General features: G+C 43.5%; 1 protein-coding gene across 3 annotated transcripts in view; it reads left to right on the top strand.

Annotated features, from left to right (window-relative positions):
* The window catches only part of Specc1l (sperm antigen with calponin homology and coiled-coil domains 1 like), a 105,790-nt gene that overhangs the window by 18,954 nt on the left and 67,517 nt on the right, over window positions 1-19,319 (top strand). For all 3 annotated transcript variants that reach the window (XM_031348354.1, XM_031348355.1, XM_031348353.1), the window contains exons 2-5: window positions 548-737; window positions 9,781-9,934; window positions 13,849-15,482; window positions 17,203-17,410. In XM_031348354.1, the coding sequence (XP_031204214.1) occupies window positions 585-737; window positions 9,781-9,934; window positions 13,849-15,482; window positions 17,203-17,410 (2,149 nt within the window). In that variant the 5' untranslated portion in view covers window positions 548-584. The remainder of the gene's footprint in view (window positions 1-547; window positions 738-9,780; window positions 9,935-13,848; window positions 15,483-17,202; window positions 17,411-19,319) is intronic.

Genomic DNA, 19,319 nt, shown 5'->3' on the forward strand with positions numbered 1-19,319 from the left:
TCTTCTCTGGTTGAGGAAAGCTGAATAGGCATGCATGTGGCAGTGGACGCCCTGCATGGAGGCCCTGAGAGGCCATTTTATGAAGATGGGAAAGTCATGCTTGGATTACATTAGAGGCCTCAGAGTGTTAGAGGTGTGAGAGCCATGGGATGCAAGCCAGGGAGACCCAAAGCAGGAGGTGGGGGTGGAGGTGCCCACAGAGAAGACTGAGTACAGGTACACGGTGGGGGCGCCCAAGACAGAGAAGTGTGTGCTAGCACCCCTTTGACAGTGGACGTGGCCACAGGATTTGGAGCTTGCCCTGATGGGAAGCTAGCCAGCACATGATATAAGGTGTTTGTCTACTGAATGGATTAGGACACACATTATAAATCTCTAAAGCATTATGCGTCTGTAAGCGAACTGAAAGGTTTTCAGCAATTTTGTTTTGTTATTGAGACATCTGTCTTTCGGATACTTTTATCATGTGGTGGAAATTTTCAGAAATCACAAAGAGCTGCTTTCCAGTTTTCTTTCCAACGTGATGCCTCTTCTGTTCTTCCCACAGGTTTGGTTGTAAATGCATCACCAAGAGGCAGCCCAGAATGAAGAAAGCAAACAGGAGTGCTGGCTCAGTGCCTAAGGTGTCTGGGATAAGCAAACCGCAAACAGTAGAAAAAAGCAAGCCTGAGAACAGCTCTTCAGCACCCACAGGCGGCAAACCTGTAAGGCCTGGGGCAGCAGCAGCCTTGTCAAAGGTATTCACATAGCAGTATTTGAATATGCAGTGGATTTTAGGCATGTATTTTAATATGTTGAATTTATTAAATTAGTATTATTTGGGGTTCACTCTCTGCTAGTACTAGGAACACAATCTTTGAAGAGATCTTTCAGCAGGATGACCTTAATTGGTGTTTTGGTCTATCTGTACGAATGAAACTAATAGTAGGCTCTGCATGAAGAAAATAACCAAGGGCCTGCTAGAGGTGAGCCAGACGTAGAGTCTGCCTTCAGGGAGTGTGAGGAGTGGATGGTGGCCAAGAGATGCACATAGAAGTACATGAACCACCTGTGTAGCATGTCAGGTGCCCAAGGGACAGTAGGCAGTATGGACGGTGCATACTGCTCCTAGCTCAGGAAGGCCTTGTGAAACGAGCAGATGAACTGTGTGTTAAAGGATGACTGGCTGTCACATTCCTGTGACACACACTTTTACAGCGTGAATTTCTTTCTTTTTTTATTTTTTTTAGGGGGCCAGGTTTTCTCTACATAGCCCTGTAGTTTCTGGCTATACTGAAACTGTCTGTAGATCAGGCTGGCCCTGAGCTTAGAGGTCTGCTTGCTTCTGCTTCCTGAGTGCTAGGGTTAAAGGTATGGACCACAGGGCTAGGGAAATGGCTCAGTCGTAAAGAGCAGTGACTGCTCTTTCAGAGGACCAGAGTTCAATTCTAGCATCCACATGGTGACTCATAACTGTGTATAACCCTAGTCCCAGGGATCAAGACATCCTCTTCTGGCTTCTATGGGTACCAGGCACATAAGTGGTACACATATATGTATACAGACAAAATGCTCATATATAAAAAGTGTGTGCCACAATGCCTAGCTTACAGCATGAATTTCTGTTCTTTTCAATAGCTGATCCAATATTAGTCTTAGTTAACATTGGGGGTTTTAATTCAGTAAGACCATAGTTAATTTTCTTTAGAGACTATATTCTTTTTTAGTATAAAATTGTAATTAGACCAGAGTCTTTGGGGTCAGAGAGATGAGAACATGGCTTCAAAGGGCTATGGTCATAATTAAAAGAGAGCTTACAAGTGGACAGCACAGATCAAGTCCATGGCAGGTGGTAGCAGGGGTTTGTTGTTATTAAGTTTGAATCTTTTTAGCCCAGGATTGATTTGATTTTGGGGAACATAGCAGTTTTCCAGGGGTATTCTCACCCTTGATGTGTTCCCTGTATTAGTTTGAGCCATTCAGAGAATTAGGTTGCTGTCTGTCTGTCTTGTCTTGTCTTGTCTGTCTGTCTTGCACATGAGCATGCATGTGTGTACCTTCGTGTCACATTGTGGGAGTGAGAGAGGGCTAACCTCAGGTTGTCAGCCTTGGTGTGGCGCACCTTTGGCTGCTGAGCCATTGTCTTCTACCTCCACTTTTTAGAATGTCCTTTTGTTTTGAGACAGGGTCCTGCTGGCCTCAGGCTCCCGGTAGTCGTCCTCTCTCAGCTCCCCAATGCCAAGTGCACACCACCACATGCAGCTCTTCGTTCAGTGTTTGATGCCCTGGCACTCAGAGCCACACAGTGGTCGGCCCTTTCAGTTTAAAATCTACTTACTTACTTGCCTGCTTCTGTGCTTAGTGTTGAGGGATTTGGGATAGAAACTGAGTACACAGAAGCCAGGAGCTGGTGTCTGCTAGTCTGACAAGAAGAAGCAAAGCATGGCCTGAATTCTCCAACCACCCTTTTCCCAGGCAGAGGACTTTAGGTTGCAGATGAATTGATTTTAAAAGCACTTCAGAAGAATAGCTTCTGAGGGACTTCATGTATGTTCTGAAAGATGTAGCAGGAAATGTTGTTAACACTGAGCCCGTGCTGATTCAGTGGGTGTGGGGGCCCCTCATCTTTTCCTTACTATATCCTTGATGAGTGGCTTGTTGTCATCCTGTGGCCTGGAGGATGGTGCCAGCAATGACCTTTGCCCTACTTCCGCTATTCTGAATCAACACCCTGAAGTGTTTCCTTGGTGGCAGTGCCTTCTGTGCCTCTTTCATGTAAGAGAGATGACATGTTCTGACCTAACTGGTTACTTAGTTGCTGGGGCTGTCTTCAGAGTGCAGTACCTGTGTGGCGGGTGACCTGTGACTGTTTTTATGTGACTGGAAGAACAGGTTGAAGTGTTGGTGTTGGAGGTGTACCCCTGCTTGCCTTCTATGGGCTCCATGTCAGACTTACTGTGGTATGTACACTGAGTAGGCATGTCATATCTGAGGTGTGGATCTGGAGTCGCTCGCTGGCAGTTTGGTCTTGAACAGTGAGTACTTTTCCATTGTGAAGCAAAACTGTTTACCTGCTCATGCCAGCCAGCGCGCAGCGGCTGCTCCTACTTCAGGCCATGTTACAGTAGCAGGTGTGTTTAAGTGTGCGAGCATGTGTGTTGAGGAGGGTGCAGGCAGATTTGGAGTAAGGATCAGCTGTCATACTTGGGAACACTTTGCCTGAACTGGATCAGTTACTGTCACTAAGAAGAAAGCTCTTGTTGATTTGAAATTGAAGAAGAGACAGGAAAGAAAAGGTAAAGATAAGCAAAAAAGAGGAGACTATTAAAGAAGGGCTTTGGAGGCGTGGGCTCTTGGAATTCAACCCAGTGGTCAAATGCTCGCCCAGCATGTGCTGCTATGTCTAAGTACCACCTCTAGCACTACTGAAAGAGAAGACCCGGGACGGCTCTGACGGGTTACGTTTTGGTTTTCAGAGTTACTGCAGTTCACTGTCTGGCACAAACCTCCTCCCATGTTCATTCCTGTAACTATAATGGAACATTGATGGGTGGCAGGATAAATGAGGTGTTGTTTTTAATAATTTACACATCATATGTACATACTTCCCCTTCACAAACTTGTCAGTGATCACAGCTCCCATGACCCCTTTCTCACGGTGTCAAGGGTAAAATCACTTTTCTAGTGTCTCCTTTCAAATACCAGCTGTACTTAAGGAGTTTGGAGGAGGATGTCTGTGACACAGAGCTTCTGTCACATAGGAGATTGGTGGTGGAAAGTGAGCAGTTATAGCTCACCTCAGTGAGGTGGAGGGAGGCCGTTCTTACTTGTCTGTGCTGAGGTGGGCTCAGTGCTGGCTTCCTCCAGTGTGCATGCTGGGCAGTTAGTCATAGTCCCCGACGAAGCAGCAGAGTTCCCATTATACTGAGCAGCATTGTTTTGTTGTTGTTTTTTTGTTTTGTTTTTTTTTCCTATAAAAAATGATGGAACCAGTAAGATTCAGTTAAATAACTGATAGTACTCTGTAATTATTTCTGATCATGCTTTTCTATGATTTAGTTCTATGATTTTCTATGATTTAGTTCTATGATTTAGCTTAGTGATAGGCTGTGTGTGTAGTATGGAAAGGCCCTGAGTGGATCCTTCATGCAGCACGCACACATACTCGTGCAGGCTTGAACAGGAATGCACACACAGTGGGGCAGGACAGAGGAGAGAGAAAAAGTTAACAATGTGACAGTTCATTTCTAAAACGCAAAATTTGAAAAATGATCTTAAAATTTGAGGGAAATATGTGGACTGGAAAATTTAGACTTGGCTAGACTTTAGATGTATTTAGTACTTACTGTGTAGGATTTCACTCTGTGTCTGCAATCTTTTTGCCAAATTAATTGAATCTTGCATTTGTTGTTAAAAATGTGTTTGTCTGTCAATTTCATATCTTTGGGATATTGTTGATAGGAATATCTATGGGAATATATATCTATGGGAAATAATACATCTATTTACAGAATCTTGTAGCACAATGTGAAGCATTGGGAAAACCAACAGTGAGTATACAAGTACACAAGTGAGTGTACAAGGCAAGTCAGAAAGCACAGACAGGGTTGTTTGGGGTGCTTTTCACATGGCTATGTAGCTGCATTGGCAGATGCTCTTGAAGCATATGCTGAACTTAGAGAATCATCGTCAGTGAACGTACCCTGCAGCCACCACCCAGGTCACCCAGCAGCATTCCTGCTTCTCAGAGGCTTCAGTGGTGGCTCTTCACAAGTGACTGCTGCCCTAGGCTTCAGCACCAGACACGAAATTTTCTAATTCTGTTTTTTATGAGTATAACTATAAACTTTGTTCTTACTATGTATGTTGGGTGTTTTACCCATACTGTTGGAAACAACAGAAGTTACTTGTTGCTGGTTAGTAATCCATGTGAGTACTAGACCTTAGCTTACTCATCTGGCGGATTGTTGAGTGACTTTCAGACTTGAGACCATATTACTAGCAGCATTCTTTTATTATTCTGAAAAATATCTATTTATTTATTTATATGCCCAGCAAAGTTTCCCCTCCCTCCTCTCCTCTCGTCTTCACCCCCTCCCCTCTGACCCACTCCCCTCCATCCATTCCTTCTCCACTTCTCTTCAGAAAGCGGGAGGCCTCCCATGGATATCAGTCATCCCCGGCATATCAACTTGCATTAAAACTTGGCACACCCTGTCCTATTGAGGCTAAACAAAACAGCCCAATAGGAGGAAAGGGGTCCAGAGGCAGGTTCCTAATGTTAGAAGTCCCACTAAACTACACAACTGTAACATATGTGCAGAGAGGGCCTAGGTCAGTCCCATGCGGACTCCCTGGTTGGCTGTTCAGTCTCTGTGAACCCCTATGGATGCAGGTTAGTTAATTCCGTGGGTTTTCTTGTGGTGTCCTTGACCTCTCTGGCTCCTGCTATCCTTCTTCCTCTTATTCAACAGGATTGTCTAAGCTCTGCCTATTGCTTGGCTGTGGGTCTCTGCATCTGTTGCAGAGATGCTGGGTGAAGCCTCTCTGATGGTCATTATGCTAGGCTGTTAAGAGCATTCTCACTCTGCTGGATTTTGATAGGTTGGTTACATTGTTTCTCAAGAGTGGTTACTAGTTTGCTTCCCGGGTGCTTTAGTGCTACGTTGTTACTCTCTTACCTTAACCATTCAGAGCTGGTAAAGGGCTGCAGATAGGTATAATTTACATCTGTTGTATTATGAACGAGATGGAACCCCTTTAGTGTGTGCTTTGCTCCTTGGTTTAGAGATAGTCTTTCTGTTACAAAGGCTTTAAAATTCTGCTCTCAAAGCTTCACTCCATCATGCCAGACCCTACTCTTTTTGTTTTTTTTGTTTTTTTTTTTAATTTATTTTACTTTGTGTTTATGAGTGCTTTGCTTGCATGTATATCTTTGCACCACATGCATTCCCAGTGCCTAAAGAAGCAGTGAACCTCCATGTGGGTGCTGGGAATTGAACCCAAGTCAACAAGTGCTCTTAACACTCCACAGTGTCCTCTTTACTAAGAATCATCACATGTTAATTTTTATTACGGCTTCACCATTTCCTCCTATATGCATATGCAAACACACATGCACACAACACACATTTTGTTCTGAACTATTTGATTGTAAACAGTAATTGTCTTTTACTGCTGAATATTTGTATTTTCTAGAAAACACCAAATTCTCTTTTATAGCTATAGTACAATTACAAAACTGGGCATTATATACTATAATGTTTAGCTGGTGGATAGGCTTGTTAAGTTTACTGATGGCAATAATATTCAGTACCACGATGAGAAGGGCTTTTCTCTTTAAAAAAATTGCTTTTATTTTGTGTGTAAAAGTGTGTTAAAAGCAAGTGCTCTTCTCTGCCAGCTGTCTCCAGCCCTGTACTTAACATTTTAAATCATTTCCTGTCTTAATTAAGGTTTCTATTGCTGTGATGAATGTCCAAATCAAGTTGGGGAGGAAAGGGTTTATTCGGCTTACAGGGTCCCGTCATAGTCCATCACTGAAGGAAGTCAGGACAGGAACTCAAGCAGGGCAGGAACCTGGAGCCAGGAGCTGATGCAGAGGCCATGGAAGGTGCTGCTTACTGGCTTGCTCAGCCTGCTTTCTTATAGAACCAGGGATGGCCCCACCTACAGTGGGTTGGGCTCTCTCACATCAATCACTAATTAAGAAGATGCCCTGCAGGTTTACTATAGCCCAATTTTTATGGAGGCATTTTCTCAACTGAGCTCCCTCCTCTCATATGACTAGCTTGTGTCAAGTTGACATAAACTATTACCACACTTCCTTTTTTTATACAAAGGACATGCATAATATTTTCTTTTGTGCTTTGCTTATTTTTACTTAAAGTATTCTAGAAATTTCTGTATTGATTTTTTTATTGCATTGTGTGTTTGTGTGTGTGTGTGTGTAGGTTAGAGAACAAATGTGGGAGTCAGTTCATTCCACCACACAGATTGCAGAGGTTGAACTCAGGACTTCAGGCTTGGTGGCAAGTGACCCATCTCACCAGCCCTCTATACCACTATACTGAGTTTTTTTCTTTTTGTAGCTGTATAATATACTGTGTATATATGAGTGCAGTTTACACTGTCTTTCCTAAATGAGTGTTATCACACTTTTTCTGTTTTTGCCAGCCTGATAGGTAGCAAGTATTTCACCATCTGGTTTCTTTTCTTTCTTCCCTCCTCATTTTTAAAAATTTATTTGTTTTGCCTGTGATAAGGTTTTTAAAATTTTTTCTAAACTAAATTTTTGTTTTAAGATTTTTATGTACTTAAGTTGATCAAGTCTTTGTTTTATGATTTTAGAATTTTTGGTTGTACTTAGAAACACATACTTTATTTTTGATATGGTATTAAACACTTTGAACTCATTTGTTCTCTACTTTGTGAATACACGGTTGACCAAGCATGATTTTCTGTAAAACCAATGTTTTCTGCATTAATTTTTAAGCTACAGGATTTCTCTAGAGTCCTGGCTGTCATGGAACTCTCTGTGTAGACCAGGCTGGCCTTGAACTCCCAGAGATCCACCTGCCTCTGCCTCTTGAGTGCTGGGATTAAAAGTGTGTGCCCCGACTCCTGGCTTATTTTAACTCTTATTGTGGTGCTGAGAGCATAGCCCAGTACCTCACGCATGCTAGATGAGAGCTCTCCTGCTGAGCTGCGTGCGCCCTTGCTTTAGATTCTTATTCTGGCTTCCTGATTTCTTTCTTGTGAATACTATGGGATCAGAACTACACATAGAGTAGTATACAACGAGTTTATGATTTGGTACCCCAGTGTATATTTGACTTTGCCGTTACCCAAAGGCTGGGATTAAGCTCCCATTCTCATGAGTTTAAGAAAAGAGTATTTAACATAATGAGGGAAAATTAGTTTGAAAATATGATTTGAAAATAGAGAATATTGCACTTATATAAGTGTTAATCGTAGAAGATTGATGGGCTAGGAAACTTGAGATTTAAAGGGATTTTGTATCAGAGCTGATGGCTACTTTTGACCAACTGAGACAAATTGTAAAGAAAGCACATTTTATGGTTAATGTCATTTCTCCCTTTCTCTGTACCCTATTGTTTATTTTAGGTATCAAACATATGACAACCCTTAATTATCAGAGTTTAATTCTATGTAAATGTTTAAAGAAACTCATTCTCTTTCTATTTTTAACTATAAAAAGTTTTATGAGTGTTTTGCTTGAATGCATGTCTGTGTACTGCATGTGTACCTGGTGCACACAGAGGCCAGAGGCCTGGCACCAGATCCCCTGGAGCTGGAATCACAGATGGTTCTGAACCACCATGTAGTTGCTGGGAATCAAAGCTAGGTCCTCCGACAGTGCTCTTAGCCACTTAGCCATCTCTCCAGCCCCCCTCTTACTTTTTATTTTGGTGTTGGAATCAAACCCAGGACTGTGAGTGTGCTGTGGTAGGTGAGTGTTCAATGACTTAGCTTCATCCCTAAGTCTTCTTACTCTTTAAATAAAATATTTCATCTTTCTGCACTACTACAATACCACTTAAGAATTGATTAAGAAAGGATATACTGCTTTTCTAGGAGCCTTGGGTTGGGTCCCAACACTCACTTGATGACTGACTCACACCATCTGTAACTCTAGTTCCAAGGGATCTAGTGCTTTCTTCTGACCTTTGTGGGCACTAAGCTCAAATGTGCTGCACACATGCAGGGAAAAAAAATTAAAAAAATACAAAAAATGAGTGTTGAACAGACATTCCATATGGATCCCTGGATTGAAAACTAGAAGACACTTTAGACATTTGTCACATGTGGACCATTTTAACTTGTAGAAGTGAATTCATTATGATTATTTAAGAATATTGCTTCAGTCAAAGACAGTAAATCAGTCAGCTAATGTATGCCTTCACCTTAAGTGGAGAAAAACTTTGAGTTCTTTTGGTTAAAAGTATGTTTTTTTCCTTGGTCTTGGAGGTGGTTGGTAAAAGCATTTGCTCTGGGCCTGGCCTCCTGTGTTTGATCCCCAGGACCCACATAGAGGAAGAGGGAATAGGTTCCTGGAAGATGACCTCTGCCCTCTACCTGGGCACTGTGTTCCACTTAGAGTACAGGAAGGCACACACATGTGTACATACACCTGCACACACACTAAATAAATACATAATACATAAATACACTAAATAAATACATAAGCAAAGTAACAGCACATAGTTTTCTGTTTTTTCTATAGGTTTTTAACTCCTGGTGTTCTAATACAAAAGTACAAATGGGTCTCTTTTAGTCACTTTCTGTTGCTGCAATTAGACACCATGACCAAGGCAACTTACAAAAGAATTTATTTTTGGCTTCATTTTAAAGTAATGAAGATTTACTTGACCCTTAGTGGCAATTTTTAGAACTTCCAGCAGTATAGGCTGTCCTCATTGTTGCCTGTGTAGTTTCTGTGAGGTCATCCTGTTCATGAGTCATGTCCTAAGTGAAAGTTTAATAAGGGTGCCATTTCCTGTCTTACTGACTGTGGCACTCGTGGGCACACAGCAGGCCCATAAAGTCTTTTACTGTGTGTGTGATTTGGAACCTTAGGAAGACTAGCACGATTGCCTGTAACTAAAGAGGTTTTGTGTCTGATTGTGTACCATAGTGATATGATCCTTGTTTATTAACTGTCAGAAAGTCTTACCAGAGTTCTTAAGAATAGTGTGAAAATCAAGAACCCTGCTTAGTCTTCAGATACTTAATCCTGCTTCCCGTAGTCAATGTGTGTTCATTTTCTCTTGCTTCTAGACCAAGAGCAATGATGACCTGTTAGCTGGAATGGCTGGAGGAGTAAACGTGACTAATGGTGTTAAAGCGAAGAAGAGCACCTGCTCGTCTGCAGCGCCTTCAGCACCTGCCCCTGCCATGACCATCTCGGAGAACAAGGCTAAGATTAGCGCAGGTGCGGGCTTCTCAGTCCTGTGCTTTCCGCCCTTCCTCGTGCTAGGCCTTCCTAGCCCAGGTTGCCCACTGTGCCCTTGCCTCGTCCAGTCCAGATCAAACGGCACTGCTAGGTCTAAGGGTCATGGGTGTGATTGACAGGCGGGAGTGTTTGCTACTGACTTCATCCTCAGTGCAGCCTTTGAAGTAGAGACTGTATTTTCCTCCTTGTAGACTTGAGATAACTGCGGAAGCCTAGCCTAATAGCCTTGCTAAAGGCTGTCTTTTTGTTTACTTGATAGAAGCTTCTAGGAAACTCATTTTGTACCAGACTATAAAAGGTACAAACCTGGTGGTTTCAGTATGTTACTTCCAAGTCCTACTCTCATTTAATTTCATGCCCTACTCATGGTGCAGGTGCCTTGAGATGGAGCTCTCTAGAGCCAGCTCTTTTAGAGCTGAGCTGGGGCCATTCCAGTGCACATAAGTGGTTTCCTGTTCATGGTTACATCTAACCTCAGACTTCACGCATTACTTCCTAGGAGTAGATGTTCCAGTGCAGATTTGTGTGTCTCAGTGGTTTACATAACAGGTATTTATTTTATTATTCCATAGTCTGTAAATCTAAGTATCAACAGTTGTGTTTTCCCCTGAGGCCTCCCTGACTCACATTGCCTGCTTTCTCATTCTGTCCTCACAATGTGTCCTTCTGCTTTTGTCCTAATGTCCTTTTTGTAGATATAAATCACACCAGATAAGAGCCACCCTAACACTTTGTCTTAGTCAGTCTTCTGTTGCTGTGAAGAGACACCATGACCATGGAAATTCTTACAAAAGGAAACATTTAATTGGGACTTATTTACAGTTTAGCAGGTTCAGTCCATTATCATCACCATGGCAGGAAGCATGGCGGCATGCAGGCAGACATGGTGCTGGAGTGCTAGCTGAGAGTTCTCCATCTGGACCAGCAGGCCGCAGGGAGGGAGACGCTGGGCCAAGCTTGGGCTTTTGGGACCTCAAAGCCCTCCCCCAGTGACACACTTCCTCCAACAGGTGCCCCTCCCTAAGCACTTAAATGTATGAACTTATGGTGGCTGTTTTCATTCAACCACCACACAGCTCTATGTGAACTGAATGGATTGATTGAACTACTGTGTCTACAAACACAGTCACATTCTAGGGGCCAGGGCTTAGATATACACCTCTCAGGGGACATGGTTCAGCCGCTCCAGCATCCTTGCTCTTCAGTTCTTTGGCTGTCTTACTGTATAACTGAGGCTGCTCACCTGCTCTGAGCTATTCTGCTTAGTTCAGTTACCAGCAAGGTTGCTGCTCTTTTCCATTTTGTCTGTCTTTCTGTTCCTCTGCTATCTTTCTCTTTCCTTACCTTCTGTCGCTTAGTTGATCCTTGCCTTCATCTTGATGTCTGTTCCTTTGGTTGTTCAGTCATCCACATTTTTTTTTAAGTGAGAAGGGCCTTTTGTGTTGGTAAGAATGATGGTACTGTCCTAATGTGGTGGAAGGCTGCACCATCCTCTTCCTCCTTGGTTATCCGTTTATATTTGTTTCACCCTTTTCTCTGCTTCTGAAACTTGCCACAGGTTTCTGTCCACTTCACCGGTGCAGGCTGCTTCCTTCCTCACCAGTACATAGGGCAGCTTCTGTCAGTCAGAGCTCTTTACAGGGCTGAATGGATAGGATGAATATGTGTAAATAATACGATACAGGATGAACATGTGTCTTTGTAAAGGGCTTATTAGGATGGCTTACAGGTTGTGCTCTAGGTAGTCCAACCATGGCGGTCTCCCAGCGGAAAGGACAGGAGTGCAATAGTTGTTCTGTACTAGATGTCTTAGGAGTCTTAGTCTACGCTAGAGTCTTGAGACTGTTTGAGTCCTGAAGTGCTAGGTTCTCACACCAGCCAGAGAGCGAGGGCAAGGAGGCAGAAGGCCAAAGCTGCCATCAGAAGGTGTGGCCTACCTCAGATGTTCCAGTCTGGTTGGGTTTTAGTTGGTTCCAGATGTAGTCGCTTGACAGCCAGGATTTGCTGTAATAGTCTTCTAGATGAATTTCACAGACATTCCCTTTTCCTTGTTCTTTCTTGCACAAGAATCTTTGTTGACTTGCAGTGACTCCCTGAACTTTGCCAATGCCCAGGCCTCCGCAGAAATGCCCCTCAGAACACTTGTTGACTGTTTTATCTTAACGTTGCGTGCCATGCTCACCTCTCCTTCCTTGTCTTTGTTTTTGCCAGCCTGACTTCTTTCTTGTCTACCCTGATTCCTTATTAAATGGCTGAACCACCATTTCTGTCAGTGAGTGGCTCTAGAGGCTATAACTTAGCCAGCAGGCAATATCACTTCTTTGTAAAACAGTGTGTTACATTCATTAATTAAATTTGTTGAACAAAATGTACTTTGGGGGAAGAGGGTTGAATTGGAGCCTTAGTAGTTAGTCCTAACGAGCCTGGGACTCACTGTGTTGCACTTTCCTCCCTGTTTCTGCCTCCAGAGTATTGGGGTTTCAGGCATGTACTATGTATGATATCTAGCATGAGCATTTTTCTTAACTGCTAATGTTTTAAACCTTTAAAAACAACTGACACGATCATTTTACTTGATGTAAAAGAAATAGAAAAAAACAGAAACAACAAAATATTTTTTACTCTAAGAAACACGATGTAGACCTGGTTGTGAGGTCCTGTGTCCTCACTCTCATATACTCCTGTGGATTGAGCACAAGGCCTCGCACACACTAAGCAGATGCACCACCTTGCCTGCAACTCCAGTCCTCTCTCTTCCCTTTCAGTTTGAGGCAGGCTGAGTTGTTCTGCTGGCCCTGAATGAATTCTGGTTTGTGATCTTACTGCCTTGGCCTCAGAAGTAGCTTGGATTGCAGCGTGCATACCACCAGGCCCAACTAACTGGAACTTTTTTTTTTTGGTTTGGTTTTTCAAGACAGGGTTTCTCTGTGTCGCCTTGGCTGTCCTGGAACTCACTCTGTAAACCAGGCTGGCCTCGAACTCAGAAGTCCGCCTGCCTCTGCCTCCCAAGTGCTGGGATTAAAGGCATGCGCCACCACCACCCAGCTGGAACATTTTTTAAGGAACTGCCATTTTATGTAGTGGAGGACCACAAGGCTATAGAGGGATGAAGAAGTTTGTGACATATATATATGAAGATGGTTACCTATGGGCTGTTAGTGCATTCTGTAGCCGCTCTGCAGCTCTAGAATGGAATGAGGAATGCCTGTGAATTTGTGTCCTCTCCCTGGTTCTAATGATTGGCCCCAGAGCCTTGCTCATGCTGCACAAACACTCTGCCTCCCTGCCAGCCTGCTCGGAAGTTTCCTGTGTGCACGTGGAATAACATGGAATAACCTCAGAGCTCTCGGTGCTCTAGATCTTTAGTCACTACTCATGCCAGTATGGGCTCAGACCCGTGTTGGCATTTACTTTGGTTATCACTCTTCTGTTTCTTGTAGGTTGCCCAGACTTCGGGTTTCTTCTGAGGCTGGCTTTCCTTTCATGGTGATCTGTGCTCTCCCCTCACTCTGTTTCCTGTAGGTAATCACCTGACTGGTTGATCTTAGAGTCCTCCTAACTGAGCCTACTCTGGACTGTTGCGTCCCAGCCAGTATGCAGGTCCTACTCCTGTATCTGAGTTCCTGTGCTTATGTCTTTAACAGCCTTATTGAGATACTTATAGTTCATGGTCCATAAAATTTACCCTGTAATTTTAAAATTAGATGTAAGGTTTCTAACCATTGCTATTGAAAGATGATGTCCAGGTCTCACGGAGTTTGACTTTGCAGATGACCAATTGCAGGTCTCTCTCAGGATTGTGCTCAGCTTTCATCTCAGTAGTGCCAGGCTCGGAACACGCGCATTTTTATTGCTAACAATTTTGTCTTTAATTCTTTGTTTTAAACATGTAGGCACTAGTTCCTCAGCCAAACGGAGTACTTCGGCTGGTAATAAAGAATCCAGTTCTACTAGAGAAAGGTTACGTGAACGCACCCGGCTAAACCAGAGCAAAAAACTGCCCTCTGTAAGCCAGGGAGCTAATGATGTGGCACTGGCTAAACGTTCACGCAGCCGCACTGCTGCAGAGGGTGATATTCGTATGAGCAAGTCTAAGTCGGACAATCAGATCAGTGACAAAGCTGCTTTGGAAGCCAAGGTGAAAGATCTCCTCACACTGGCGAAAACCAAGGATGTGGAGATTTTACATTTAAGAAATGAACTCCGAGACATGCGTGCTCAGCTGGGCATTAGTGAGGACCATTGTGAAGGCGAGGACAGGTCCGAGGAGAAGGAAACCATTATTGCCCACCAGCCGACTGATGTGGAGTCTACACTCCTGCAGTTGCAGGAACAGAATACAGCCATCCGCGAGGAGCTCAACCAACTGAAGAATGAAAACAGAATGCTGAAGGACAGGCTGAATGCTTTGGGCTTTTCCCTAGAGCAAAGGCTGGACAATTCTGAAAAACTATTTGGCTATCAGTCCCTGAGCCCAGAAATCACCCCTGGCAACCAGAGTGATGGAGGAGGGACTCTGACATCTTCAGTAGAAGGTTCTGCCCCTGGGTCGGTGGAAGATCTCCTGAGTCAGGATGAAAACACACTCATGGACCATCAGCACAGTAACTCCATGGACAACCTGGACAGTGAGTGCAGCGAGGTGTACCAGCCCCTCACTTCCAGTGACGACGCTCTGGACGCCCCCTCCTCTTCCGAGTCAGAGGGAGTGCCAAGCATTGAGCGCTCTCGGAAGGGGAGCAGTGGGAATGCCAGTGAGGTGTCTGTCGCTTGCCTGACAGAGCGGATTCACCAGATGGAAGAGAACCAGCACAGCACCAGTGAGGAGCTTCAGGCAACTCTGCAAGAGCTAGCTGATCTCCAGCAGATTACCCAGGAACTCAACAGTGAGAATGAAAGGCTAGGAGAGGAGAAGCTCATTCTCATGGAGTCGTTGTGTCAGCAGAGTGATAAGTTGGAACACTTTGGCCGACAGATTGAATATTTCCGTTCCCTTCTCGATGAACATCACATTTCCTATGTCATAGATGAAGACGTAAAGAGCGGGCGCTACATGGAGCTCGAGCAGCGCTACATGGATTTGGCTGAGAATGCCCGTTTTGAGCGAGAGCAACTTCTAGGTGTTCAGCAGCATTTAAGCAACACTTTGAAGATGGCAGAACAAGATAACAAGGAAGCTCAAGAAATGATAGGTGCCCTCAAAGAGCGCAGCCACCACATGGAGCGGATTATTGAGTCTGAGCAGAAGGGCAAGGCGGCCCTGGCAGCCACGTTGGAGGAGTACAAAGCCACTGTAGCCAGTGACCAGATAGAGATGAATCGCTTGAAGGCCCAGCTGGAGAACGAAAAGCAGAAGGTGGCTGAGTTGTACTCTATCCATAACTCTGGAGACAAGTCTGATATCCAGGATCTCCTGGAGAGTGTCAGGCTGGATAAGGAAAAGGCCGAGGCCTTGGCCAGTAGCCTGCAGGAAGATCTGGCCCATACCAGAAATGATGCCAATCGGTTACAGGACACCATTGCTAAGGTATTGCCCAAATAAAGAGGTCCTTGTTTAGCATTATACAACTGCCATATGTAGCATGCTTGTTGAGCAACAGAAGTGGGACATTGCCCTTTAAAAATCATTCTCAAGTTTTAAAATGCACTACCTTACATAGAGTAAAAAGTTTCCTTACAAGGTTGTCATTGTCAATCATTCCTCCCTCTTCTATTTTCTTCTTCCCGGATGGGCTGGAGATGCTGGGAACTGTGCCCCCAGATTTCCTTCTGAGCAGTAGATAGCTTTCCATCCTCATCTTAACATACTGTGACATAAGGTAGATGCTGAGTCAGGATTCCAGTTTTCCAGGATTGGCAGTGTCTGCTGCCTCTTGTCCTGGTCTGGTTTTTCAAATAGCTTTTTACCGTGAGTTCATTCTATTTTTAGAGTAGAGTTGCTCCTGTTTCTTGGAGGTACAGGATTTATTGCTGGCAAAGAGCTTAGAAATAATTTTTCTAGTCCCTCATCTCACAGATGTTCAGCTTACTAGTAAAGACTCAGAGTGGCTGACTAGGTTGGTGGTGGTGTTCTGTATCCTGAGTGAGTTTTGAAGTGAATGTTTTTGTACAAATTATCTATTTATTCCATCCACATTTTATTCCTTTTTAAGATGTGTATGTGTTAATTTATGGCAATGCGTGTGTACCCACAGCGGCCAAGGAGGATGTTGGATCCCTCGAAGCTGGAGTTACAGGCTGTTGTTGAGACTCTTGATGGGGTGTTGGGAACTGAACTGGGGTTGTCCAGAAGAGCAGGGGTGCTCTTGACTGCTGAGTATTTCCCCACCCAAGGGCAGTGAGTTCTAAAGGGAGAAGTTTTACTGCATCTGTGGTTAAACCTGAAAAACTTACCTTTTTACTATTCCAGTGATCCCTTTTATTTCATATTTGTTTCAGGGGGGAGGGGATATGAATACATGCGTATTGGGGTACATCAGTCAGGACAGCTTGTGGGAGTTGGTTTCTCCTATCATGGGACGCTCCAAGGATCGGACTTAGCTCATTAATTTGGCAGCCAGCACCTTTACGTTGCCAGCCATCTTGGCAGTCTTGTTAGTGATCACTTTTAGAGATATAATTCAGGAGATACATGTTGAGGGGCACTGTGAACTAGTACTCTGATAAAGACTATTTGAAATGAAAATGGTATGTTTTACTTATTTTGTATGTGTATATTGTGTCAGTGTGTGTATGTGCTATGAGTCATGTGAGGAGATTGGAGGATGACTTGGCGTCTCTTCTCTCCTTCCACTATGAGGGTTCTGGGAATTGAACACAGGCCCTCCGGCTTTGCAGCAAGCACCTTTACCTGCTGAGCCATTTTATTAGCCTTAAATGTTTTTATGGTTTCATATTTCATCTTTTCTATAAATACAGCATATTTTTTAATAGGTGAGCTGTTAAAGATTCATCAAATGCACATTTTAAGCCCAAACTTTGGAGAAGAGAAAATATCTCCACATTGCCTTATAAATAACCTGGTTAAGTTTAGTGATACATCAGTGTACCGTTGGTCAGTGGTGTAGTGGGCTTGTGCTCAGATGGATCACATGGACACCTTGTGCACTTGTAGTGCTGGTCCCCATGCTTGGCCAGGCTGTCAGTCAGTCTGTCCATTAGCTGCTCACACTTAGCTTCCATATCTAACGGTCAGTACTTTGCTTGTGGAGTTTATGTCCAAACAAGTCTCCTTTTGACTTCTTTAGGTAGAAGATGAGTACCGAGCTTTCCAGGAAGAAGCCAAGAAGCAGATTGAAGATTTGAATATGACCTTAGAAAAACTAAGATCCGAGCTGGAGGAAAAGGACACGGAGAGGAGCGACATGAAGGAAACCATCTTTGAACTTGAAGATGAGGTGGAGCAGCACCGTGCTGTGAAGCTCCATGACAACCTCATTATCTCTGATCTAGAGAGTAAGTAAGGCGGCTCGCTCAGGCCCTGCCTACCCCACCCTCTGCGTGCCTCTGTTCCATGGTGGAAATAGCAGTTCTGACTAGCACACAGTATGGACACAGGCGGCACACTGACCTACAGCAAGGCACTTTGACAGAGGTGTGCTTCACACCTTAGTTGGGAAACTTTGGGTCACTGTGTTTTGTTCTCCAGTGTTTCATAGAAGCATTACTTGAACTTTGTATCTAATTAAGGAGAATCTCTGAAGTGAAAAGCTAACAGTAAGTTATTTTCCAGGCCATAAGAAAGGCCATTAATTTACTTTAGTGACTGTAAGTGAACAAAGTTCACTTACAAAAAATGCTAATCCTACAGCATCCTCATCACGGAACACAGGTTTTTTGCTTTGTTTTGTTTTTAAATTTATTTGATTCTTCTTATTATTCTGAGGATTTTATATCATGGTGGAATGAAACCTGCATTTTAAAGTTTCATGTACTTTGCATGAATAGATTTTTAAACTATTTTGTAGTTATTTTAGATTTGTAAGAAAGTTGAGAACTTTTATATGAACCTAATCTATTTCCTCATGAATTGTTTATTGGTTACAAGAGAGAAGAGAAAGCACAACTCCTGCAGTAGGGAAAGCTGAGCGGGGCTGGGTTCTCGTGTGGGTCATAGAGGCACGCGGTACAGTGCAGAGCACAAGGGAGGGCCGTTCTGACCGAGGCACATAGCAACCACAGAGAAACACTAGGCAGACAGCATGAGGATGTGCTAGGAGCAGAGGGGTGGGGGGCTGCAGCGCTAATGACAGCAGTGCTGCGAAAGAGAAAGGCTGTGGAAAGGTCCCAGATAAACGAAGACTCAGGAGACATGATAGTTAGGTGGAATACCCATGTCTAGACAGGCCCATTACTACAGGGGAAAATTATATAAAGGCATTAATCAAACATTGAGTTGTGGCTAAGAGATTAAAGATATGCTAATAATACATTTAGGAAGTTGATAATTACACTCTGTTTACATAAAAGACCCCTGTTCTTAGAAACCACACACTGAGTTTTTCAGGTGAAGGGCTGTGATTACTACACCCCAAGGAGTTCTGGGAAGAAATTAGGTTGATGGGTAGATACAGAAACAAGCTATGGCAGCTGATAGGACGGATGAGTTGTGTTCCTGCCGCCTTTTGTGTGGTGCTGGAGATGAAGCTCAGGACCATGTCCACATAAATTTCACATTCTTACCACTGAACTACATCCTCACTTTTATATACCTTTAAATTACAGACCTAGAGATGACAGAGTGAGTGGAGTAGGCGTGTCTGATGCATTCAAGTCTTTCAGATAATTGTGTGTAGGCAGTACTCCTTTGGACACTCTCAGTTCATCATTTCTTGACAGAGTGCTGATTAGCAAGTATAGCATTGTGCCTGTCGCTAGCGTAATGGGGACATTGAAGATACTTGAAGAAGAGCAGGTCACGTGTGGGAAATGTTTAGGATGGAACTTGGGAATTCTAAGTTCTGGTTAACTGATTGTGAATCTGGATTGACCAAGGTTTTGTTGAACATTCAGGGGCCTCTATTAAAATAGTCAGTGGTGGGACTGAGTTTAAGAAGATGATGATGTGACTGCCATGAAACTTCTCATCCACAACTTAACCCTTCAGGGTGATCTTAGTGACTCATCTGTGGTCCAGTGCTCAGTAGTGATTGACAGTTCTAAGCTGTCTTCAGCTGCTAGAATATGGTCTTGTCTCAGAGTCAAAAACCAAACAAAGAACTTTTAGCACTTATATTTAGTTTTAAAAAACATAACATTTTTACTTTTTATTTTAATTTTTACTTTTTTATTTTTGGTTTTTTTCGAGGCAGGGTTTCTCTGTGTAGCCCTGGCTGTCCTGGAACTCACTCTGTAGACCAGGCTA

Source organism: Mastomys coucha, unplaced genomic scaffold (assembly GCF_008632895.1).
Source record: "Mastomys coucha isolate ucsf_1 unplaced genomic scaffold, UCSF_Mcou_1 pScaffold3, whole genome shotgun sequence".
NCBI classification, from domain to species: domain Eukaryota; kingdom Metazoa; phylum Chordata; class Mammalia; order Rodentia; family Muridae; genus Mastomys; species Mastomys coucha.